Source organism: Ruditapes philippinarum, unplaced genomic scaffold (assembly GCF_026571515.1).
Source record: "Ruditapes philippinarum isolate M1 unplaced genomic scaffold, ASM2657151v2 ctg16135_1_1_1_1, whole genome shotgun sequence".
Classification (NCBI taxonomy): Eukaryota; Metazoa; Mollusca; class Bivalvia; order Venerida; family Veneridae; genus Ruditapes; species Ruditapes philippinarum.
In genome coordinates this window covers 1-26,187 of record NW_026860710.1, presented here as the reverse complement: position 1 = coordinate 26,187, position 26,187 = coordinate 1, and the positions used below count along the sequence as shown (strand labels likewise).

Here is a 26,187-nt window from a genome sequence, read left to right as displayed (position 1 = left end):
GAACAAACATACGACATGGCACAAATCAGCCACCATATGATTCAGAAAAGGTACAAGCTTTTTTAACAATCAAGCTTTGATATAATCATATTTTAAACTAGTAATCTAGGTTCGCAATAGTTTTCATACAAAATTATGACTCTGAAAATTTGATTGAATGTTTAATTATTTTACATACCTTCATAGAAATCGTCCGCACATAAAGTAGTTCCTTTCACAGTTTTGAAGTTATCTGAATTAAGACTACAATTAGCAAGATCTTCTACTAGTGTCGTGTCAACCACGGCAGGTCTATCTATAGTCTTTCCAAGAACAACCTAAAAATAACATCGCTGATTTAAATTGTGTCATTTGACTTAACAAATCATTTGATGTTATAAGACTTTCCAGGTTTGGTCCACAAGGATAAAAAACATTTTGGATCACTTTGTATCCGAAGATTTATTATCTTTGGCACCGAAAAGTAGAATATTAAATTCAAGTTTTATTAATCACATAGAAAGTTATTTTCAAACCATTCTATAAATCGCTATTATAATTTTTATTTTTTTTCTGTCTTTCTATCATTTCATCATCTTTTGTCGAAACTAATTAAACACTATAAACAATAATCACCTAGGAGAACGAAATAGCTAAATGTTCGTAATAACTTTATTTAACTTAGTATTAAGAACATTCTGCAGGACATTTTCCTTAATTTATGAAAAAAATAAGCTAAACAGTTACAACGCCTACGCACTGAAGTCTCAACTATTGACAATACGAACTATAGTTTAAAAGATATTTACCATTTTGTACGAAGGTTCTAATGCACCGTTCACAACTCGTTCACTGACTACAACTGTACCGGGCTCTAAACCTAAAACATAATGGCGATATAACACATGAATTGTTATAATATTATACCCTTGCCCCTCATCGCAATAGGTTCGAATCCTGCCAAGGAATATTGGATTCTTTGACGTGAGGAAGCTATCCAGCTAGCTTACAGAACGGCGGTGGTTATATACTCAGGTATCCGTTCGTGCTGGTGGGGCATCTGAGGTCTTCCTCCACTAGTAAAGTTGCCATATGACCTCTTCTATGTTTGTGCGACATAAAACCCAACCCCCTAAAAAGCTAAATGAAATAATTGATACTGTTTTAGACATTGCATTTAGCGGTATCATTCTTTAAGCTTATCATTTTCAGGTGAAACAACTGACCACACATGTATGTATCTTTCTAGCTTTCAGCAATGTTTCATTCAAAGCATCGAAATCTCTCCAGAAAGTCACTCGAACATAAGCGTACTTCAACCAAGTGTTTGTATTCATTTATAAAGATAGTCGTTTAGCTAATACATATGTATCTTTTCTTGTTACTTTCAGTTTGAAAGTATTTCAATACAGAACAACTATATAATTATGTGTAAATTACTCACGTGAAGAGTTATTATGCGGATAACTTACAATAATGTTATAATTAAATGTAAAGCCATGTTGAATATAATTTTACCTAGACCACCACTTGTTCCTATTCTGAAAAATGTAACATCGCGACAGCCGGCATAGTAAACGAGTTTCACTATTTCTTGGAATATGATTGACAGTGATGGAATACCTATTCCATGCTGGAAACAAAAACAATCCATTTACATCATAAACAAAGTGGTCCTAGCAAATGATCATATTGAAGTTTATGTCATCAGGAAAACTAGGACAAAGTAAAAAAGAAATCTAAAATTAGCTGGAAGTACTGCACAATAATGACCTATTCATTTGAGTATATTCCTTTCTCTTTCGTTTAACAATTTCATTTCAAAATGATTTGTGCTTTAAGTTAAATGACCGATTTCTCGTCTAAAACAGGAAATGAATCATTTACTATCACCATTGTAAACAAAAATCAGCAAATTATTCCTAAAGCGTTTATTTACAAAGACCTATTCAAACTATTTGTTTAGTCCAAGATAAAACTTTCAAGGTAAGATTTTCACAAGACTTAATCACGTGAAAATCACGTGACTTACGCTAACAGATAGTACAGGCCCGGCCTTGTATACGGCATAGCGATCCGTGTTTCCTGCGTAATTCTTCGGCGGTCCGTTATCTTCTAGACCAAGCTCTTTTGAAATAAAACTGGCGAATTTTTCCATACGAGATGATTGACCCCCAAAACATACGAACTGAAAAAGACGTTATAAAATAGGTATTAAATAGGCAGTTTATCAGTAATATTCTACATGCATGTATATGGAAAATAACCACCTTGTAAACAGACTGTTTCAATTCATTTTATATATTTTCAATAGCTAGACTGTCACAGATTTTATCAATTTGAGCAATGACTCAATATAGCATTATAATACAGCTGGAGAAAAAAATATTCTACGATCCAAAATGTTTTTTTCAAGCGGTTTACGAGTCCAGATATATCCTTTATTGTACTGAACAGTTTAATAGCCTGCTTGTTCTACATCTTTATCCAAACAAGAGACAGGAAACGAAAATTTGACTTGATAAGATATTTTGATAAACGTCACTAAGTTTGCTTTTCGAAAGAAGCTTCTATTATTCAGATACTTTTGTTCTTTATGGCTTAAAGTAGTTCACAGAAGTTCAATATAGGGTATACTGAATACGTCCAATACAGGATATAATTATATTGGACGGTCATACTGAACAATTCAAAAGCATCGAATGGGTGTTAAATACCGTTATAGAATAATTTGCATTTTTAAAATATTTAGAATCACTACAGTACATGTACGTGAATTAGTTAACTCTTTTATCTGCATACAACGAATCAGGAATAAGATTACAAAAACCTAGAATATATAGGGGACACACACAATACATGTAGTTTGTGACTTTTAATCTATTATTGTGTTCGCTTTGTAGATTAATCAGTACAAGTGTACTACAAAGTAAGCATGATTGTAGTCTTAGTAAAAAATTAAAAGTAAAAAACCATCTTAATCTAAGAGCGACTTCGATTAAGGACTTTAGTCTGGTTATGAAAGATGAATTGCGCATGTCTGGAATCGGATGTACTTCCGTTTATGTGTTGTATGGCGCCATCTTTTAACCAGAGGAACGGCTGTTTCAGACACGATAACCGAATGATACATTAGTCAAACCAAACTGAAAGACACTTCGTTCGGTGAAAGTTTAGTTTTTCTAGGGATACCACGGTATGTGATCGAAGTCGCCCTTATGCTCTTGGCATTGTCTAATACCTTGACATCGCCGAACAGTTGTCCGAGATCATGTTGAACGTTGCTAAGGGCAATATGATACAGATGATCCTCTGTTAGTCGCTTGAGATTCTCGTTGTTCAGTCTTACCCCTCTATTACCCGTGATGAGCTTACTGTAAAAGATACAATTTGTAAAATATGTAAACAGATACATGAAAACGAATAACACTATACAGACATAGGTCGAAAAGCTTTACATTTCTGTTTCCTGTTTTATTCAAGCTGAAATTATTAAGTTATTCAGCGTTTTTTAGCTGTAACAAGGGGAAAACGCCCGGGTCCCCCTTAAGCAATACATGTATATAGGAAACGATTGTGGTACAAGAGGCTACCTAGGTACGTATATCCAAGGACTATACCAGTATAGTCTAACCAGACTCTTGCTATTGATGGCTGATTATTTTAATTTTATTACTTCAATTTAAAACAGAATGTATACATAGATAAAAATTAGTAGAAAACGAATTCTTGATTCAAGCGATTTGTATCCAACATAATTATGTATAGTCCAATTAATTAAAGACATCCTGTGTAACGAAATGGCAATAGATTAAAACAAAGTTTAATATGGGCCAAACCGGCGCGAACACCAAATAAATTCAGCATTTATAATTCATAGTTTAAATTAAGGCACATATATTATGTCTCAGAAATGAATACATGTTTCCTTCTTTATAAAGGTCAAACATTAGTTTTATAACGTTAAAATAAGGGTTTAAGAGCATGTTAGATGGTTATCAATTGAAAGAAATAGCGCTGATTGTGAAATTATTTGTCATGAAAGTGGCAAATTGTAAACAAAGTAATATATTTTGACTTTCAAACAAATAACTGAATCACTGTAAATGTTCCATCTGCCAAAAGCCAACATAGGCAGATAATTGGCCAATCAGTAACCTTTTAGAACTTAAAACAGGACATCAAACATACAAAGCATTTAATAAAAAAAATTCATGCATTTCTGGGACATGATGGTCCTTAATGTTAAAACCAATTTACAACCAAGTCTTCATGTAAAGGATGTTAAAGGATGTTAAACTACTTGACTACTCTATTAATAAAAGTACTTTCTCTAGTTTGTGTACAGCGTATCATACAATATTTTGATTTATAATCAGACATACAACCTTGACCTGGTTACGTACTATCAATAAAGAGGGTATTCTTGTACTGATTTGGTAAACTCATAGACGCTCGGGGATCAGATCATGCCCCGCCCTACCCCCAACGTGGGCAAGCGTCTGTGGGTAAACTTTGTTCCTTTTCGCCTTTAAGCGAAGCGATGATTGTAAGCGCAGCGATGAATTGAAAACTAGTAAACCAAGAGAGTTTTGGAAACATTTCAAAAAACGAAATGTATCACAAAGTTCGGATATACCTATTTTAGATTTCCAAAATTATTTTGCAAATATGTTTGAAGAAATAAGGGCTACAACTAATTTTGATGCGAATATTTCAAATGATAATATTGATCCTAATATTAGTAACCCTACTTTCGAAGAGCTCAATATACCCATATCTTGCGAAGAAGTTAGAGATGCGGTGAAGCGATTAAACCGCAACAAAGCGTCTTGTCCAAGTGATGACTTATTGAACGAATACTTTATATTTTCTATTGATATATTAGTAGGCCATATCACTGATCTTTTTAACAGAGTTTTTGATGCGGGCTATTTTCCAGAAATATGGTCTGAAGGCTTTATTATACCTCTTCATAAAAAAGGTGATCATACTAATGTTAATAATTATCGTGGCATCACATTACTAAGTAACTTTGGGAAATTGTTTATAAGTATCTTGACAAATAGAGTGGAAAATGGTTTGATGAGAATAACATTTTGTCAGACGCTCAATTTGGTTTCAGAAAGGGGTGTAGTACAGTAGATGCAATTTTCGTGTTACACAATTTAATAAACCATATGTTAACTCAAAAAATGCGATTACCTTGTGCTTTTATCGACTTAAAAAAGGCGTTTGACTCTGTGAACCGCAATGCATTATGGTATAAATTGTTTAATATGGGATTAGATGGGAAGTTACTTAGAACTTTTAAATCAATGTATTCAATTGTTAAGTCGTGTGTTAAACATTGCAATACATTTTCAGAGTTTTTCAATTTATCGGTTGGGCTACGACAAGGCCAAAATAATTCGCCCGCCATGTTTGCACTATTTTTAGAAGACCTAGAATTATTTTTACAAAACTCTGTCGATTGTGGATTGAATATATTTGAAATATGTATAGTAATATTGTTATTCGCTGATGATATGGTAATAATTGGTAACTCGCAAGAGGATTTACAGCAAAGACTAAAACTCTTTATTTGAATACTGTAATCTATGGGGCCTAGAGGTAAATACCGCCAAAACTAAAATAGTTGTTTTTCGGAATAGAGGACCAGTACTTCCTCATGAACGTTGGTTTTATAATAATGAAGCTTTGGAAATTGTTGACGATTTTAATTATTTAGGTGTAGTATTTAATTACACTGGGTCCTTTGTGCTTCATAATCAATATCTTATAGGTAAAGCTTTGAAAGCAATGAATGTTTTAATATGTAATATTAACAAGTATGAAATTTCCCCTTCTGTTTCCTTACAATTATTTGATGCTTTTGTCGGCTCTATCATAAATTATGCTTGTCCAGTCTGGGGATTTACAAAATCTAAAGATATAGAGAGATTACACTTGAAATTTTGCAAATTAATTCTTGGTGTGAAAATAAGCTCTTGTAATGCAGCAATTTATGGTGAGCTAGGAAGATACCCACTTTATGTTAATAGATATGTTCACATAATAAAATATTGGTTTAAAGTGATACATTCAAGCAATATCATTGTTAAATGTGTGTATATAAATACATTAAATCAGTGTAAAAAAGGAGTAAAAAACTGGGCATATAAAGTAAAAGGAATTTTAGATGAATTTGTTTTTTTTAAGGTGTGGAATTGTCCTGAACTTTATAATCCAAAAGAATTTGTTAATATTTTTAAACAAAGAGTCATTGATGTTTTTAAACAAAAATGGTTTTCAGATATTGTTAATAATAACGTTTTAAATACATTGTATAGACATATCAAGGATAATTTTTCTATGGAATGCTATTTAGATAAAATTAAGTGTATGAAATCAAGACAACAATTAGCCCGTCTCAGAATATCTGCGCATAATTTAAGAATAGAATCTGGTAGATATGGTAGAAACAGACTTGAAAGACATGAGCGCATATGTCAACTTTGTAATACACAAGATGTCGAAGACGAATTTCATTTTATACTTGTTTGTACTTTGTACCAGGAAATACGCACTAAATTCATTAAAAGATATTATTATAAAAAACCTAGCATGTTTAAATTCATAGAATTACTTCAGTCATGTGAAAAGTCTATATTATTAAATTTATGTAAATTTATCTATTTTGCAAATAGTAAAAGAAAAGATATGTTGATAAGCTTAGGTTATACATAAATGTAATGTTAAAATGTTGTTATTATTTTCATAGATATTGTAAACATTTAGATTTCGCTAGTAATTTTAATATTAAAATGAGATTATTCTGATATTAAAAATGAGATTATTCTGATATACATTTATTTAATACAAAATCAATTTTTTCGCAGCAATATATGTTCATTCTCCAATATACTGTAAATCTTTGAATTATATCATGTGTTTATCTATTTATAATATTTGATATATGTAATGTAACAAGATACTGTATTGTATACGTTACGAAATAAAATTTCTGTTCTGTTCTGTTCTGATGATGTTTGAAGGTTAAATGGACCAATGGACTTTTTCAACTAACTACAAAAGATACGTTAGTGTTGTGAATGTCTAAATAGAATCAGCAATCGCAACTTCTCGGCCCTTTCCGTCAATCTTCGGAACAATAGCCGAGTTGTTCCGATGCTAATTACATTTCTTTGGAGTACTTAACGTTTCCTAACGATAGGCGCATTTACTTTTCACATTGGATGCCCAAGCAAACATTATATAACACATTTAAAAATCTTATTCAGTCTTTTGAACTCGCTATAGACAGCTGTCTGAGAATAAAATAATAATCAATAGGTTTTTAATTAATGACGGAAATAATTTAAATGTAAATACATGTAACCATAATTAAAAATCTAAGTTTAAGTTCGTATTCAATTTTCAGCAAAACTTGATGACTATGCCGTTTTCCGAGGTCAAGACTTTATATTATGTTTCTTGTTTTGTGTTAAAGAGGTCAGTAGTGTCTTATTTTCAGGGAAAGTAAGCAATATTCGAGTCACGTCCGTGGCCCGTGACGATGCATATTGTGTCCAGAATAACTTGTACCCATCACCTTACTCTTGTTGGTATTTATCGTAAAGACCAGGCTAAGTTATATATGTAATTGACATGTATATTTTGAAATGTTTTATTTGTAACAAAAATAGACCTGATTTCTTTATCAATGTTTTGCACTATCAATGCCGAATGAGGGATTGGCTATAAATATTGTCTAACCGGAAATAGCTATCTTTACAATAATACCCTTGCCTTACTCGATCACTCATTGCAAAAGATGGGATAGTCTCTTACAGTGTGTATTTTGTTATGTTCAGTTAAGTAATGTCGTGTAAAATCCCCTTTATTATAAAGTTGATCTTGAATAACGATGGATAAATATATACAATGTCGATACATAAATGTGAAATCAATGAATAATTTTGTTTTAGAGTCCGTAAAATAAAATGTCCACCTCCTTCATAGTGACAATTATTTATCAAACGTTTTTTTAAGATTGTGTTCGACTCTGATTAAATGCAATAAATATTAGTGTGTTTTTTTACCGTTTGTTGCAAGCTTAAAACAAGCGAACGGGAGGGACATTTTTTAACGTAAGTGAATGGGAGCCAGAAAATCATTGTTTGTTTACAGGTGCTAAGAAATTGTGACTTGTTTTCGTTGAAGTAGTAAATTGAACCTTCGATTTCAATATTAGAAGGAATAACATGCAAATTTAACAAGCGCGTTCTATTCGTTTGCTTAAGTAAGTGATTCGTTTGCTTAAGTAAGTGTCTGCGAAAAACTCTTGAAACCCTTTTTTTATCGAAAGGTCATGCACAGCTTGCAACTTATGTATCAGTAGAAAAGTAAATATAGATACATGCTTAATATCATTATTTTCTTTAAACGAAAGTCAAAATAGAAAATTTAAAACAAAAAGTTAACTTACGCATCTTGATTCTGTTCCTTTAACGCATCCATACGTGAATATAAACACTCACTAAATAAATAAATAAACAAACAAATTTAACCCACTTTCAACAGATACTATTTTTACAAAAAAAGTAAATAAAGGATATTCTAATATATATAAAAATATACTAATATTGTTTTGTTATTTTTTTTAATATATGAAATAAAATTATAATGAGGTCTAAAGGACTTTAAAGCTAGAGTATTTCGTCGTGCGTGTACCGCCTCTTATCTATGAATGACTGTTGGGAGCGAAAGCTTACTTATGCTGTTATGGCTGCGTTCATTTTGATCCTTTTCCAAATTTGAGACAGAATTTGGACATTTGTGTTTACAAACGCGCTCGAGATTGGCCTATAAATCCAGATAAGGACTCTCAAAGATAACACATTTTATCGACCGCCAGAGTGCGCTAGACAGTTCGAAAGGGATATAGACGAAATTGTCAATAGTCGGTTATCAGTACAGTTATTCAAATTTGATAACATTGCGTCACGTATAAACAAACGAACAAAGACATATCAGTGACTAACAAACAATGAAATACTAAATTAAGGAAATGAAAAAAATATTGAAATAAAATAATAAAATAATAAAAATAAACAGATAAATAATGGAAATTTATCAAAGAGATTTTACAGCGGATTGCATACAAAAGTGCATATATAAATAACCTATTATTTAAGAAATACTTGTTCTACTTATATCCTAAAATTAGATTAATTTTTTATGTACTTTTATCATTTAATAAGCATTCGTGTGTTTTAGCCTTTGAATTTTGGTGACACGCGCACTTTTTTCAATTCTTATTGTTGTTTTTTTTCAAGGATGCGGCTCATGGGAACTAAATGCCATAGGGACCCGTGTACAAGCTTAATTGTAATATAGACTTACTTTAATAGATATTCCTACAATTAACAAATTGAATCAAGCTATTAAACTTAATATATATTCAGAACCGACTGCCATGCATCATAGAAAAAAAATGTAGTTATTTGTAGGCTCTCGACCCATAATCAATAGAATTTCTGAAAATATTTAAATGTTTTTTTAATTTTTTGAAAATAGAAGCGACCTTGGAATTGATTATTGTTTACAATATACATTTTCCGGTGTTATCTAAATAATTAAATGGCTATATATATGTGTGCTTTAAGTATCTTTGGCGTTGGACCGGGATCGGGATCAGAGACCACTCAGTATCATCAAATAAAAACCCTGGTGGCGAAAATTACCGAACTAACAAAATTAGGAAAAGATGTGTATCATATTATTGACCGAAAAGCTTGATGGAAATGAAAGAACAATTAACAATCACACGAGTAATGCAATTCTAATTAAGTCTGAAATAAGAAATACGTTTTGTGCAACATCAGCTATTTTGATTTGCTATATCCACGAGTGCCAGTATATCAAATCAGGTCATGTTTTCAATCTTATCAGGTTCTTTGGCAACTATTTTTCTTTCATTTTTTTACTATTATTTTTAAACCTCTTAACGGAATAACAAGCAGTTCCGGAGTGTCTTACCTATTTATAGAAACTTGCGTCGTAAGGATACAACACGTGGCTGGAGTCGAGCTTTATCTCATATGCACACAAATGCTCATGTGCACTTTATATAATTTTGATAAGATCTGTGCTTAATTCAGGACTAATGTTTAGCAAATGTGACGACAAAGAATGATTACATAATGTTGACCTCATGCAGCGTTTGCAGTTTGGTTTGCAGTGGTTTTTTATTTATCCTTAAAAAGAAAATGACCCAGTGAACCGAGAATATTTTTATTCAACTAAAACACAGGACTTATTAAAACAAAATATCAGTGTAATTTACGTTCATGGTTAAACTCTCAAAAGACTGTTTAAAGGGACACCACTGAAGTTTGACACGACGGGACTTGAAATATTCAAAAAATGGATGCTCCATTGAATGCATGTCGAGACCAAAAACTTGTGAGCAAAATTTAAGATCGTTTGCTTGAACCGTTTTTCCAAAATAACTATTCTTATTAAGCAAAATGTCCCAACATTGAAAAGCGTTGCAATGCTTTTTCACTCATATCGGGCTAAAAATAGCACAATTTTACGATTTTCAATTTAGTTTGAATATATTTCTTAATAATCTTTTGCACATCTTTCCGTTTTAAGTGCCCCACCTGATCTATATAATAAATTCAAATTGTGTGTTTTAGGCTTTTGGACCTAAGTTGAGTTCCTTTAACACCCGTATGTATGGACGCGATTGAAGGACTTTAAGGGCTCGTTCAAAAATTGTAAATCTTATTCTGTAAGTTAAAACATTTATACTTGATACCTATTACATGTATGTGAAATAGCTGTAGCATTATTCATAGAAAGCAAAAATGTGTAACATAACTTCATTATAATGAAGACATTTTACAAGTTAAATAACCAAGTATAGCAGTATAGTGACTGGCGTTATATAACCTTGTATCAGCTGTTTATAATACATGTATTTGACAGGTAATATGGTCCTATATAAATTTTTTTGTTTTTGTTTTATCTTTCTTTTTATTTCATTTCTTTTTTTTTTATAAATGGTTGTTTGTACATATGATTCGAGCCTTTAGGAGGAGGTTATATTGCGAACAACATTTATATGTGGTCATATAACCTGTAAATAACGAATTTATCGTATCACAAACTTCCTTTTTTAGGGAAAAAGTGAAATTTCTTCATAAATTGACAGCAGCTTTATTTATGAATCTATATAAACGTCACGATTAGCTAATGAAAATCGACGTTACAAACATGCGGTATTAAAACTTGACACACTATGAGAAATGAATATGATTTTAATAATAATAAAAAATTTTGTTGACTTGATATTTAAAACTCATTATAAAACTAATTATTAACTTCTAATAATAACAGCTCCTACCACGGTCAAAAAAAACGAAGCATTCCATAAAAGACGACGCCGCTCACCGGCGTCGCCAACAAATTACTTTAATGTCTCATAAAAACCAAGACGGGCCTCAATAATACCAGAAAATCTAAATCTGTCACTTACACTTTTTTGTTATAAGCAAGTTTTGCACAGTAACTGCATGCAAATATTTCACAGTTAAATTGTCCTTTTTATATGACGTAAAAATTTCTAAAAATATAACCGATTTTAATCTCTTAAAATACATGTACACTTCCAAAAAGAAAAGAAAATTCAAAATCAATGTCGGTTATGTGACCGATCATAAGATGATAAATTATTAAAATAAAACAGACAATAATACACGCACAGACATAATATCATGCTTATGCTACATTTTCGCAGAATAAACTAACGACCTACCTTAGACCGGAATGTATATCCTTAATTTAATAGTACTTTAAATATCTAAAATCACGAGAAAATCGTGAAGAACGTGCATTGGGTTCTTAACATCCTGAATGTAAACAGTAAAAGTACATACATGTAATTGTAACAGTTTTCAATTGTTGAATGGTAGGAAATTAGATAAATAGTCATTTCCTATGTACGTATATGGACTATTTTAAGTGTTCACAGGAAAAAATATTGAAATACGAAAGTGATTGTGACTAGATATCGGTCAAAATTAGAAAACAGAAATGTTTTCCATATTATTAAATGAACATATTTTTACTTTCACTTTTAATTAACGAGTATGTTAATTGTTAGTTGAAAATGTCGTTTTTATTTGACGCTCATGCACATTTCCAGACATGTCGTTTTATAAGAAATACAACACTAAATTTGCAATTTTCATCAATGGATAGAATCACAATTGTATTTATTATTGTAATACGTTATCTGTCAGATGGTTACTGCGATTGGCCAATAATTACTTTCTTGGCGATTTTAGAGATTTTTTTTTGTTTCTGTTTACTTACCCAAACCAACATCGTCGGATACCCACGGCCGAACCATTAACATTGATTGCATGTTGTGTGACATGTTTATCAATCGTGGGTATCCGACGATGCCAAACCAAATACTTTTTTGGCATTGGAAAAAAATTATCAGAAATGATTTAGTAATTTGGATAATTCGCAAACATTGACAGATTTGTTACAATGTATAACCATAGAATACACCTTTAATTCTGGGAAAATGGAATTCAAACACTTCTTGGAATAAGCATTGTCTTCAAGTTTTATGATTATTTCTTTTTTAATCTAGGTTACTTTCTTATATAGTTCACACGTGTTCTGAATAATTGAATGTGGCATTAAAGGAAACATGTTATAAATTACGGTATGCCGAGTACGGGTTATTTTCCGAAAATTCGATGAAGCCCACCATAAATTTTCTTGAAAATGGGATTGATTTTATCGGATACATATATATTAGCAAGGTATACGCCTTTCTACTGAAGAAATTGTTACGTATTGGTGTTACTTATAAATACACACCTATCGTAGCTTTATATGGTGAGATGGCCTGGTTGCCTCCAGTTTTGAGACACTGGAAACAAATTGCCTCATTGTGGGTTCGGAATGGTGAGTGTCGTGTTAACAAATGGACTGCAGTTTGGGCATGGCAAAAATGTAGTTTCTCGTGTAAAAAATGGTTTTATACTCTTGAGTAGAGAAAGTTTGTAGCTTGAAACCTTGAAATATTTACAAATATATGTACACCTAGGCCTTAGAAATATGTTGTGGAGAAAAAAATGTGATGAATGAAGTTATAAGCGAATGGAAATTGCTGTCGACTGGGCAAACAAGTGTGTCAGACCAGAGTGGAAATAAACTAAGGGCTATCTGTAATTTCAAATCAGATTTTGTTTCTGAAGATTATTGTCAAATGATAATGCCTCCAAAACATAAATCTGCCAGAATGCTACCACTAAGAATAGAAACAGGAAGATATGAATACCTTGTATTTGAAAACAGAAAATGTCCTTTCTGTTATATAGTAGAAATAGAATTACATGTGCTACTTCACTGAACGCGACACTTACTTGTTTTTCATATTTCTTTATATATGTAGGATATAAGGAATGAATAAATAAGTAGTGCTATTTTGACCTAAAATTAATTTCAATGACAAAAATTGTTAAGTAAGCCATTAGTTAGAAAAAGTGCCAAAACCTGCTTCAAAATTTTAAATAGAATATTTTTTTATATGTATGAATAATAATGCTTTTTTTTTTCTCCCTCTCCTCCCGCCTTTTTATAGTGATAGTTGAGTATATATCTTACATTTTAATATAGGAAGTTGTCAAGATGGTTATTCTCATGGTGTAATTCATGTCATCTTATATACATGTATATATTTTAAGAGCTTTTTTCATTCACTTTTGTTAAAATGTTTCAGCGTTTATGGTTGTAAATAATGTGTGTATAGTGTAGACGACAGTCTCTCAGTCTCTTGTAATTCTTATGGATTTAGCTCAATACAGGATTGGAGCAGTACCTCTAGACGCTTGCAGAAATCATGATCACAAAATAGACAAATATCGTTTTTTTCGCTGATTTTTACATTTTTCATGCATTATCATACATAAATCAGTGTGAAAAGATGAATTAGACCTATTAAAGTTCATTCCGTTGGGTAAAAAGACAAGATTTTAGCATTTTATCATTCAAGCGCCTTGCCCGGTATATACCGGAATACGGTATTTAGTGTGGTGCTCCAATCCTTTTTTTAGTCACAGCCAATTCTTATATGGAAGCTGGCTTTACGTTTTTTTTGCTGTTTTTTTTATTCATGTTTTTTAAGTGTGTGTAAGGGAGATAAATCTGCAGTACATATACATAGTGAGTTGCTGTAATATATAGACTGTGAAGCTGTCCCTCTTTAACAGTCTTTTTCATTTGTTTGTTTGCTTGTTGTATAGGAAATAGACATCGATTTTGAGTTCATTGTTGTAGAATAATGCACGTCCGCGCGTCAAGACCACTATGTTATGAACACACACCTTTACAATCGTTTCAAACTGAACCTGCCACTGTTGCTACATGTGCTGTGACATTCTCTAAAGTCACCGTGTCAACTGAGCCCGTTTACACCATCGCTGGATATGGCAATACTGGAATACCATCATTTGTCCATTTTTCCATACAGAGTTCGTGTATATCGTTAAAGAACTGAACGTTATGCCAACTGTTGTGTACTTCAATAAGATCTCTCTTTTTTGGGGGTGTAAGGGGGTTGGGGACGGGTCTGGACGGAGGTTCGATCATGGTCTTGGGAGGCATTTCGCATGGTTATCGCATACGTCTGTTCATGATCGTTGGGAATTTGACATGTATTTGAGATTCTTGGAAGAGTTCAGCGTCATCCCAGTGGTTTCTAAATTAATGCCAATGCCACTCTATTCCAAAAGATAATGGACAGAGTGAAAGCACAAGAGCATAATTGTTGGAATTTCCTAAAGGCAGATGATTTCATTGATATGGGGCCTTGTGAGTGGGGAATGTTCCTAATGGCGAGAAAAGAAAGTATGCTGAGGGTAATATTATGGAACGCCTGGACTGTCTTATGTTAAGAATGAATATATATACCTGGTTAAATGTCTTTCTGTTGTGTCCGAGATACAAAATGCTGGGTGTGGAAATCCTAATTGCTCAGTTATTGAAGTGCTATGTTGTGTGCTGACTGTATTTTATTCAGTCAAGTCAATGTATTGTCGGGTGCATAAGGTCGTTATGTTTAGTTCTTAAAACCAACAAGGCATGTGGTAACACAATTATGTTGAGTTAAAAAGATATGTTGTAGTCAAAGGTGTTACAGTTATTATGTTCGGTTATTATAATATGCCAATTGGTTGCTCTTCTCATTATGTTCAACCCATGAAAATAAACTCAGTTGAGTGCGTCACTATCATTCGTGTTTGGCTGAGACAGTGTATTATTGGGTGATACTTTTATTATTTTCAGTTGCAATGACATGCTTGTTGGGTGCTTTATTTTTCTTCTGTTCAGTCGTGAAATAGAACTGTTAAATGGTACAATCATTATCTTAAATGGTACTATCATTATCTTGTGTGCTGATTATATCTACTTCAGTCAAGTCAATGTGTTGTTCGGTGCAAATGTCGTTATGTTCAGTGGTTTTTTGGTACTATCATTATGTTCAGTTCAGATGATAAACTGTTCGGTTGCAGAGGTCATTATGTTCAATTAGTGACCACAAACTGTTGTGTGATACCCAATTATGTTGGTTCATCGGATTATTTTCGGGAGCGACTTAATTCATAAGGTCATGTCGAGGCTAATGACCAATAATTGGGCCAAAACCAATTTTTTCCCTGTAATATTATATGGGGGCTTAAGAACGTTTTTTTCATTAATTGGACTTTTAACATACCGAAGTGGGTATTATATTTAGTTATTCATGACTATACTATACTGTTACAGTCATATGGGTACCAGTATTATAAACTTAAAATATGGGTAAAGGGTTAGGCTGTTAAAGTAAGCACATGGACCACACGTAATATAACTTAAAATTAATCTGTTTTGTAAACCTAATTAAGAGTCACATGGACACAGCAAACGAATTAAAATACTAAAATAAATATATTCGAGTCACACGATGGCCCCAGTATTATGGAGGCTTTATAGCTTAAGGGTAGCCTAATTAAAGTCACATAATTTATGTCCACATCATATGCAACTTAAAATATATGTTTTGGTAACCCATTTGAGTCACACATAACCACAATAAATGGAACATATATATTTAAGTAAAGGAAACCTATTTGAGTCACACATGGCCACAGTATATGGGAACATTAAATATATTAAGTAAGGGTAGCGCAATAAAGTCACACATACCCACATTATGAAGAACATTCTATATAAGTAACGGTAAAACCTAATTGAGTCACACTAGGCCAAAATATATGGAACATTATGTTTAAGTAAGGGAAATCTATTTGAGTCACACATGATTAAAAGTATATGCATCATTATAACTATAAGTAAGGGTAGCCTAATAAAATTAGACTCAAATACATTTCCCTGACTTCATAACCTCAGGTCCTCTTTCAATTCCATTTTATTTTGTTCCGCCCATTGTTTTTCCGTTTAGGGCAAAAGCATTCTTTTACTGGGGGACCTTCGGCGCTTTTCATGGAATGACCACTACTGTGTCACATTGAAGGTTCCATGATAACCGCCGTATGAACACATCTTGCGGATGTCTTCTAAATTACAAAATTTCACCAATTTTCGTGTGTTAGAATGTTGAAATTCTGCTTAAGGCCGGTGCTCAGGGGGCGTGGACGGTAACTTGCACTTTACCCAGTACCGTCCATGAACAGGCTCAATCAAACCGAGCCTTGCAACATTTTCAATTTTGCAGTGTTGTGCTTTCTTTAAGGATTCTGTTTTTCTCTATTTTAAACATTATGTCTACTAATATATTGTGGCCATGTGTGACTCCATTAGGTTTCACTTACTTACATAGATTTTATTTATATTTGGCCATGTTTGACTTTAACTAGGCTACCCTTACTTTATATTAATGTTCCATATCTGTGGCCATGTGTGACTCCAAATAGGTTTGCCTTACTTGTATATTATGGTTTCATATTTTAAAATTTCGTATTGATGTGTCCACTTTGTAAGTCTAAAAAGTTACCAAACATATATTTCAAGTTTTATTTACGGCTGTCATATGTCGACTTGAACAGACTACCCTGTATACCCATATTTTAAGTTTTTATATACTGTGCCCATTATGACTGTAACAGTATAGTAGTCCATAAATTAACTTGATAATAATAAAATACCCATTCGGTATTAAATATTCCATACGATCTGGTCTCCAATTTATGAAAATAACGTTTTTTAACCTCCCGATGGTTCTCTTACGGGGAAGAAAATTGTTTTTGGCAATTTAGTGGTCATTAGCCTCGACATGAGACTATGGAAATTAGTTGCTCCCGCCCGCCATCTTGTTTGACGCGAACATATCCGAATTGAACCAACATAATTGTATGACCACTCAGCGCATTGTCAAATGACTTGTGCACCGAAACAGTATATCACCTGAACTGAACACAATGACTTCTGCACCGAACAATTTATCATCTGAACTGAACATAATGAGGGGTATCACACAACAGTTTGTGTTCACTACTGAACATTATGACCTCTGCACCGAACAGTAATATCATCTGAACTGAACATAATAACGGTATCATACAACAGTTTGTGTTCACTACTGAACATAATGACCTCTGCACCGAATAGTATATCATCTGAACTGAACATAATAACGGTATCACAACAACAGTTTGTGTTCACTACTGAACATAATGACCTCTGCGCCGAACAGTACATTATCTGAACTGAACATAATAACGGTATCACACAAGAGTTTGTTTTCACTAACTGAACATTATGACCTCTGCACCGAACAGTACATCATCTGAACTGAACATAATAACGGCTATCACACAATAGTTTGTGTTCACTACTGAACATAATGACCTCTGCGACCGAACAGTATATCATCTGAACTGAACATAATAACGGTTATCACACAACAGTCTGTGTTCACTACTGAACATAATGACCTCTGCACCGAAACAGTACATTATCTGAACTGAAACATAATAACGTATCACACAACAGTTTGTGTTCACTACTGAACATTATGACCTCTGCACCGAACAGTACATCATCTGAACTGAACATAATAACGGTATCACACAAAAGTTTGTGTTCACTACTGAACATAATGACCTCTGCATCCGAACAGTACATTATCTGAACTGAACATAATAACGGTATCACACAACAGTTTGTGTTCACTACCTGAACATTATGACCTCTTGCACCGAACAGTTACATCATCTGAACCTGAACATAATAACGGTATCACACAACAGTTTGTGTTCACTACTGAACATTATGACCTCTGCACCGAACAGTAAATCATCTGAACTGAACATAATAACGGTATCACACAACAGTTTGTGTTCACTACTGAACATAATGACCTCTGCACCGAACAGTATATCATCTGAACTGAACATTTTATAACGGTATCACACAACAGTTTGTGTTCACTACTGAACATAATGACCTCTGCACCGAACAGTAAATCATCTGAACTGAACATAATAATGGTATCACACAACAGTTTGTGTTCACTACTGAACATAATGACCTCTGCACCGAACAGTATATCATCTGAAACTGAACATAATAATGGTATCACACAACAGTTTGTGTTCACACCTGAACATAATGACCTTCTGCACCGAACAGTATATCATCTGAACTGAACATAATGATAGTACTATTCAACAGTTCTATTTCACGACTGAACAGTCTAAATAAAGCACCCAACAGCATGTCATTGCAACTGAAAATAACTAGAACTATCGCTGAATGCGATTCTATACCCCACCAATGTCCTTGACAGAAGGACCACTAGGAAAGGTGGTTAAGGGAATAACTTATGTGGCAACAAATACATAAAAAAGAAATTATCTCTGGTGAAAAAAAGACTAATTGTACAGGTAATAGTATAAATATATATTATCAAATCATGTTCTAAACAGTTTACAAATAACCTTTCATTTTGCCCAATGTATTAAACATTTTTCATTTATAAGTCAATTTTTTGACCTTCAAGTGTGGCCTTGACCTTAATCTGGCACAAGGGTAACATGGGTTTTGCACATTCACCCAGTTTGGCTTTTAAACATCTTGAGTAAAGTTTGATAGAAAATCCTTCCCATTAGTATAGGAATTTTATAGAGTAGACACATATAATTTGTCTAAGCTATTGTTGTTATGTAAATTTGAACGACTTAAAAAGTGGGGCATAACTTTGTCAAAAGGTGCATATCAGAGTATTAGTGAAACTTGGCAGTCCCTGGCACACCTCACTTATATCCTTTTAAGTTTCAAGCAAATGCCTGCGCTTAGTTTCAGGAATTATTTCAAAGTACATGTTAAAACTTTTAAGAAACATTTTCTAATGTCAATTTTTAGAGCTTTCAAGTGTTGACTTCCCTTGACCTTTAAGCCGGCACTTAAAGGTGACCATGCGCTCTCTGGATTCTGCACATACCTTGTTTTGAGGTGAATAAATTTATGAGTAATAGTTTTGAAAGAAAATTCTTCCATTAGTATAGGATTTATAGAGCGGACACAACATATTGTCTAATATTTGATTGTATGTAAATTTGAAGACTTAAAAAGGGGCATAACTTTGGTAAAAATGCAATACAGAGTAATGAAACTTGAACGAACAGCATATTGGAATTGTGACCCTTCAAAAATATATTAAGGGTTTCAAGCAAATACCTTTTCTAGATTTAGAAATATTCAAATAAATGTTAAAATTTAAGAATATTTTCTAAATCAATTTTTGACCTAAAGTGGTGACCTTGACCTTAAGCCAGCAAAAGAGTGATATAAGTTTCTGTACATCCCTGGTTGAGCATGAACATTTGAGCCAAGATTGAAGAAAATCTTTCAATTAGTGTAGGACTTACAGAGCGGACATGACATACTGTGTAATAATTAGATTGTTTGATATTTGACCTTCAATTGTGACCTTGACCTTGAGCTGACACATGGGCAACATGGGTTCTGCACATCCCCTTGTTGAGGTGAATATTTGAGCCAAGTTTGAAAGAAAATCTTTCAATTAGTGTAGGACTTACAGAGCGGACACGACATACTGTGTAATATTTGATAGTGTTTTGATATTTGACCTTCAATTGTGACCTTGACTTTGAGCTGACACATGGGCCACATGGGTTCTGCACATCCCCTGGTTGAGGTGAACATTTGAGCCAAGTTTGAAGAAAATCTTTCAAGTAGTGTAGGACTTTCACAGAGCGGACACGACATACTGTGTAATATTTGATAGTGTTTGATATTTGACCTTCAATTGTGACCTTTGACCTTGAACTGACACATGGGCAATATGGGTTCTGCACATCCCCTTGTTGAGGTGAACATTTGAGCCAAGTTTGAAGAAAATCCTTCAATTGGTATAGGAGTTAGAGAGCGGACACGAAAATGGAGACGGACGGACGGACCGACCGACGGACGGACCGACCGACCGACCGACGCGACAAAGCGAATCCATTATAGCCCCCCCCCCACATTTTGTGGTGGGGGTATAATAAAAGTATCACCCAATAATACACTGCCTCAGCCAAACGCAATGACAGTACCACTCGACTGTTTATTTTCATGGTTGAACATGATAAGAAGAGCTATTTTAACCGAACATAACAACTGTCCACACCCTACAACATATCTTTTTAACTCAACATAATTGTGTTTACCACATGCCTGTTTGTTTTAAAGAACTGAACAGAACGACTAATGCACCCGGCAACACATTGACTTGACTGAATAAAATGTAATCACCACACAACATTACACTTCAATAACTGAGCGCATTTGGATTTCCACCCAGTATATTGGGACTTTTGAACCAAGGCATAATTGTATTTCCGGACTCACACAGCAATTTGACATTAACCACGACTAGTATCAGTCATTCTACATCATTAAGGACTGTCCAGGCGTTACCATATAATATTTCCTTTGGTTTACGAGTGTACTAGTCATTGAGTAAAAACTATATCTAGTAGTTGTGCAATTGTAACCTATGGGTGGCCGTTAGTATCTATGGTATATATTAGTGGCGTGTGTAGTATGCAGTTACGTAATATACACTAGTGGCGTGTGTAAGTATGCAGTAAGGTAATATTACTAGTGGCGATGTGTGTAAGTTAGGATATCACACTCTAGATGGCGTGTGTATATTTCAGCTGGTAAAAACACCTAGGGGTGTGATTGCACTTCAGTATGGGTAATATACAACACAGTGCGTGTTGTTAGTATTTGTTACGTAATACTGACCTAGAATGTGTGCTGTAGATATGGTTGTAGAATAATATTTACCTACGTGACGTGGCTGTTAGTATGCTGTAGTTAATTAAACCTAGTGGCTTTAATAGCATGCTGTAAGCAAGTTAGTGGGTAATATTACCTAGTCGCATGATAAGTATGCAGGTCGCGGGTAATTATTAGCCTTTAGTGGTGTGTGTGAGTATTGTAATTATACCTATTGAGTTGCTTCAGTATGCCAGTAAAGCAGGTTCATATACACTTCATGGCATAAAATGCATGGCTGTGCAAGTAGTGGTAATTATACTTAGTCGGCATGATTAGTAATGCAGTGGGTATCATCACTAGTGGTCGTGCAGTAGTGTAGTGGATTCAATACCTGTGGTAATGTTAGAATTGCAGTAGTAACTATACCTCCAGTTAGCTTGTGTCGTGTTGTAAGTTTTCTAATCATACTAGTGCACCGTGGATAGCTTATCGTTCGTAAGTAATTAAACCTAGTGGCTTAATAGCATGTGTAGCAAGTAGTGGGTAATATACCTAGTGGCATGATTAGTATGCAGTGGGTAATATACCTAGTGGTGAGTGTAGTTTGTAATATACCTATTGAGTTGTGTAGTATGCAGTAGGTAATATACTTAGTGGCATAATGGCATGTGTAGCAAGTAGTTGGTAATATACTTAGTGGCATGATTAGTATGCAGTGGGTATCATACTAAGTGGTGTGAGTAGTTTGTAGTGGATTATATACCTAGTGGTATGTGTAGTATGTAGTAGGTAATATACCTAGTGGTGTGTGCAGAAGGTAATATAACTAGTCGTGTGTGCAGTAGGTAATATACATAGTAGTGTGTGTAGTTTGTAATATACCTAGTGACTTGTGTAGTATGCAGAGTGTGTAGTATGCAGTAGGTAATATACCTAATGGCATAATGGCATGTGTAGCAAGTAGTGGGTATTATACCTAGTGACATGATTAGTATTGCAGTGGGTATATACCATACATAAAGGTTGTGAGTAGTTTGTAGTGGGTTATATTCCTAGTGGCATGTGTAAATTGGTAATGTGTATTAAGCCGTGGGTAATATACCTAGTGACATGTTGTAGAATGCCGTGGGTAATTAACCTGGTGAAATGTGTAGCATTGTAGTGGGTATTATACCTAGTAGCATGATTAGTTTGCAGTGGGTAGTATGTGTACATGTGAAAGTTTATTTCTGACCGTGCGACCAACATACACGCATCACGGGACATAGAAAGGAAAGTGACCGTGCGACCACTAACACGCATCACTGGTCACACCTTTTTCTGCAAAAAAGGGGTCAAAGTTGTCCACCACTTATAACACCTTCGCTGAAGGAGTATATAGGTAGACAATGTCAACCAGTTCATTCCACTCACTCGGAAGACCGTTGTTGACAGATTCTGTACATTTTTAAAAGGCCGCAGAGCTGCAGATAAGCTTTTGAGTTAATTGGGTATTTACCCCTGGACTTGACAAGCAATTGGGTAACACAGAAACAAAATTGGGTATCATTGAAAAATTTATTGGTTTGCATAGATTTGCATCGGTCAAAATATTGTCCAGGATCTCGGAAACAATATACACAAAGACTGTAAACAAACATTGTCTAAAAAGTTCATTTAACAAATTTTTTACAACATCTGGCTCGGTAAAATAACCAAATATTTTGTTAGACTGCATTGAAATAATTAATTTTTATCAGCCCCGTTTCGCCATTTTGTTGAAGCAGAAAGTAAATAAACCTCAGTCTGGACTGCTATTTAGTTATCTCTCATAAGTATATAAAGCTTTTTCCGCGAAAAAATATCTTTAACACCAGTCAACTCAATTGTTCCCGGTTAACAAATGGAAAACGAAAGTACAGAAAGGGAAACAGGCCATTGTGTACACCGGTCTTACTGACTGTCGATATTTGAGACCGGTGTGTATACAATGGGAAACAGGCTATTTTCGGATTTGTTTGGCAGTTTTTTGCTAGGTGAATTATGGTCCAAGATATTGAAAATACGCTAGAGTATCAAAACAAATTGGGTACTGATATTTTGATTTGCGTTTTTATTACGCAAAGATTTTATTTTATTTGGGTAAATTGGTCAAAATTATTGGGTAATTACGCAGATACGCTGCTTATCTGTAGCACTGAAAAGGCTTTATATACCAGTTATTTATGACAAAGCAGTAGGGTAGGCTACCTTTTTGTTTTAAAATTAGAACATGTTTATATTTTATTCCTATTGAAATACATTCTTTCTTTGAATTTTCTGGTTTTATTTATCTTCTTTTATTTAGTTAGAGGATTTTTTTTATAGATTTGACAAAAATCAAAACGTTCTTAAAACGTATTCGTATTGTGTCACATATTAACAAAAGGTAACGCAAAAAAATTGCCCGAGGCATTTTCAACCGTTCTTAGCTGATATCACTCTGATGAAACACTAGACTTCGTGCAACCATTAGATAAAACTGAATTTGAAAATCATTAAGGTGGATTCCTTTAAACTTAAAGAAAATAAATATATAAAAACTGCACATTGAGGGTCGGCACCGGCGTCGGCGTCACACTTTGGTTAAGTTTTTGTATACAAGTTGATATCTCCAAAACTAATGAGAATGGGGTGATTTTGAGGGCATAATAGGAGGTCACCGTCCCTTACAAAGATTTTGACAAAAAATATGTCCCTTTTTGAAACTTAGAAAATTCTTCATTATCAAGAATCTTGTTTAATTTTTAAGTGGAGCACGCAGTTCTACCGACAGTTTTAATCTTTCTTTATTTCTAATTTAGATTTAATTTCAACACTTTAATTTTCAACGATGAAGATCGTACCCTTATGATTTGTCTATAACAATAAAAGGAAATCATAATAAAAACAATAATGACATTTTTGAAGGAACTTAAATAAATAGGCTAAAAATTGACAAGGAGTGTTGGAGAAGGACCGTGGGTTGAGGAGGAGAAGAGGGTGTGGATTGTTTGTAACAAATTTTGAAAAATAGGGAAAGTAGCATATTAATCAATGAAGACAAATAAGCAGATTGGTCAAAACAAGAGTGACCACAATCTACATGAAACAATTCACAATACATACATCTATAGAATATTAGTTGACTTCCTAGAGAGAAGCTTGGACGTGCGTGAAAGTGATATTTATATTACTAGAGCACACAGATTAGGCAGTAGAGTCCAAGGGAAAAATTTTAGCAAAAGACCTATCATAGCTAACTTTCGTGATTATGGAAACGTGGAGCTGATTATGAGTAGGGTCAGTAAATTGAAATATGCTCAGACAGGAATTTCAATAGATTATGACTTTCCGAAAGAAATTCAGGAAGCAAGGTCAAGGCTTTGGCCCAAATTTAAACATTATAGAGCTTCAAACCCGAGGTCCAAAGTTGTCATCGTTTATCCGGCAAAACTGATAATGGACGGTCACTTAATTCATGATGAATTACCGGATTGGAACCACTACCTGAGAAGAGATCGATTACAGGATATAGAATATATTTGCGCTAAAAATGGTCACAGTAACCAACATCAGACGTCTGAACCCATTCGACAAAGTAAAGTCAGCACTGACAAGCCGGTTCAGGATAATTCGACACACACTCCTATACATATGCAGCATTCCAATCCGCAATTTGAAAACGTCACGCCACAGAATATGGCAGAGGCTCCAGTACCAAAATCACATGTGCACAAAGACACAAATCAATTTGTACAGCAAGATACTGAGTCGAGGCACTATGAATCACATCAGCAGCCTCACACATTAAATAACACAGAAATAATTATACGGTGTAAATACAGAACACAAATCGTATACGAACACAAATACTGGGGACCGTGCGAGTTCGAGCTTTACATTATCTCAAGAAAACAGCAATGGACATTTTGTCTCAGCTCCAACACATACCAGCGAATCATGCCTCATTATTCATTAATACTTTTTCAAATGAGAATGACACATCCATTAGTACATCCCTGTCTGATACAGCAAATTTAATATCGAGTGCAATTGTTGTTAAAGGGACTCCACTGAGGTTTTTTGATATGATGGGACTGTAACTATTTTTGCAGATAAATGTACCATTTGATGTAGGTTTAGACCATTAATCTTACTGCCAAATTTCAGATCATTTGAGCATTTCGTTTTTCCAGAATAATTGTTCAAATTGTAAAAAAATGACTCAAATTGAAAAGCGTTTAAACGCTTTTCACTCAAATCTGGCTAAGAAAGGCATACAAATATGATTTTCATTTTGTTTCAAAGTATATTTCTTAACTATCTTCGCATATATCTCTGTTCAAAGTGCCCCAGCTCATTCATGTAAGAAATTCAAATGTTATGTTTTTTAGGCTTTTAAACGTCAGTGGAGTACGGAATGCCGTTAGGGCCATCGCCTATGAATGTGTTGATCTGAAACGCGATAGTCGATAATACGATGGTGAAAACGCGAAATCACGAAACTACGATGGTGAAAACGCGAAAGTACGATGATGAAAACGCGATAGTACGATGGTGAAAACGCGATAGTACGATGGTGAAAACACGACAGTACGATGATGAAAACGCGACAGTACGATGGTGAAAACACGATAGTTTATCGCGTTTTCATCATCGTAGTATCGTACTGTCGCGTTTTCATTATCGTACTTTCGCGTTTTCATCATCGTACTTTCGCGTTTTCACCATCGTAGTTTCGTGATTTCGCGTTTTCACCATCGTACTATCGACTATCCCCTTTCAGATCAACACATTAATAGGCAATGGCCCTAACGGCATTCCGTAGTGGAGTCCCTTAAATAATGAAACTCAATATTTAAATAAAATACTTACCGCTGTTTTACCACAAGATAATTCAGT

General features: G+C 33.9%; 1 protein-coding gene across 4 annotated transcripts in view; it reads right to left on the bottom strand.

Moving 5' to 3' along the window:
- Positions 1-26,181, bottom strand: part of LOC132713133 (uridine phosphorylase 1-like) — a 29,657-nt gene extending 3,476 nt beyond the window's left edge. The window contains exons 1-7 of one of the 4 annotated variants that reach the window (XM_060695605.1): positions 26,161-26,181; positions 8,450-8,500; positions 3,221-3,353; positions 2,012-2,167; positions 1,498-1,612; positions 789-859; positions 179-317 (exon numbers count right to left, since the gene is read on the bottom strand). In XM_060695605.1, the coding sequence (XP_060551588.1) occupies positions 179-317; positions 789-859; positions 1,498-1,612; positions 2,012-2,167; positions 3,221-3,353; positions 8,450-8,481 (646 nt within the window). In that variant the 5' untranslated portion in view covers positions 8,482-8,500; positions 26,161-26,181. Of the gene's footprint in view, positions 1-178; positions 318-788; positions 860-1,497; positions 1,613-2,011; positions 2,168-3,220; positions 3,354-8,449; positions 8,501-9,366; positions 9,432-11,509; positions 11,708-11,788; positions 11,946-26,160 lie in introns of those variants that run through there. The other 3 variants (XM_060695603.1, XM_060695604.1, XM_060695606.1) reach the window with 3 other exon arrangements.
- Positions 26,182-26,187: the final 6 nt, after the last annotated feature.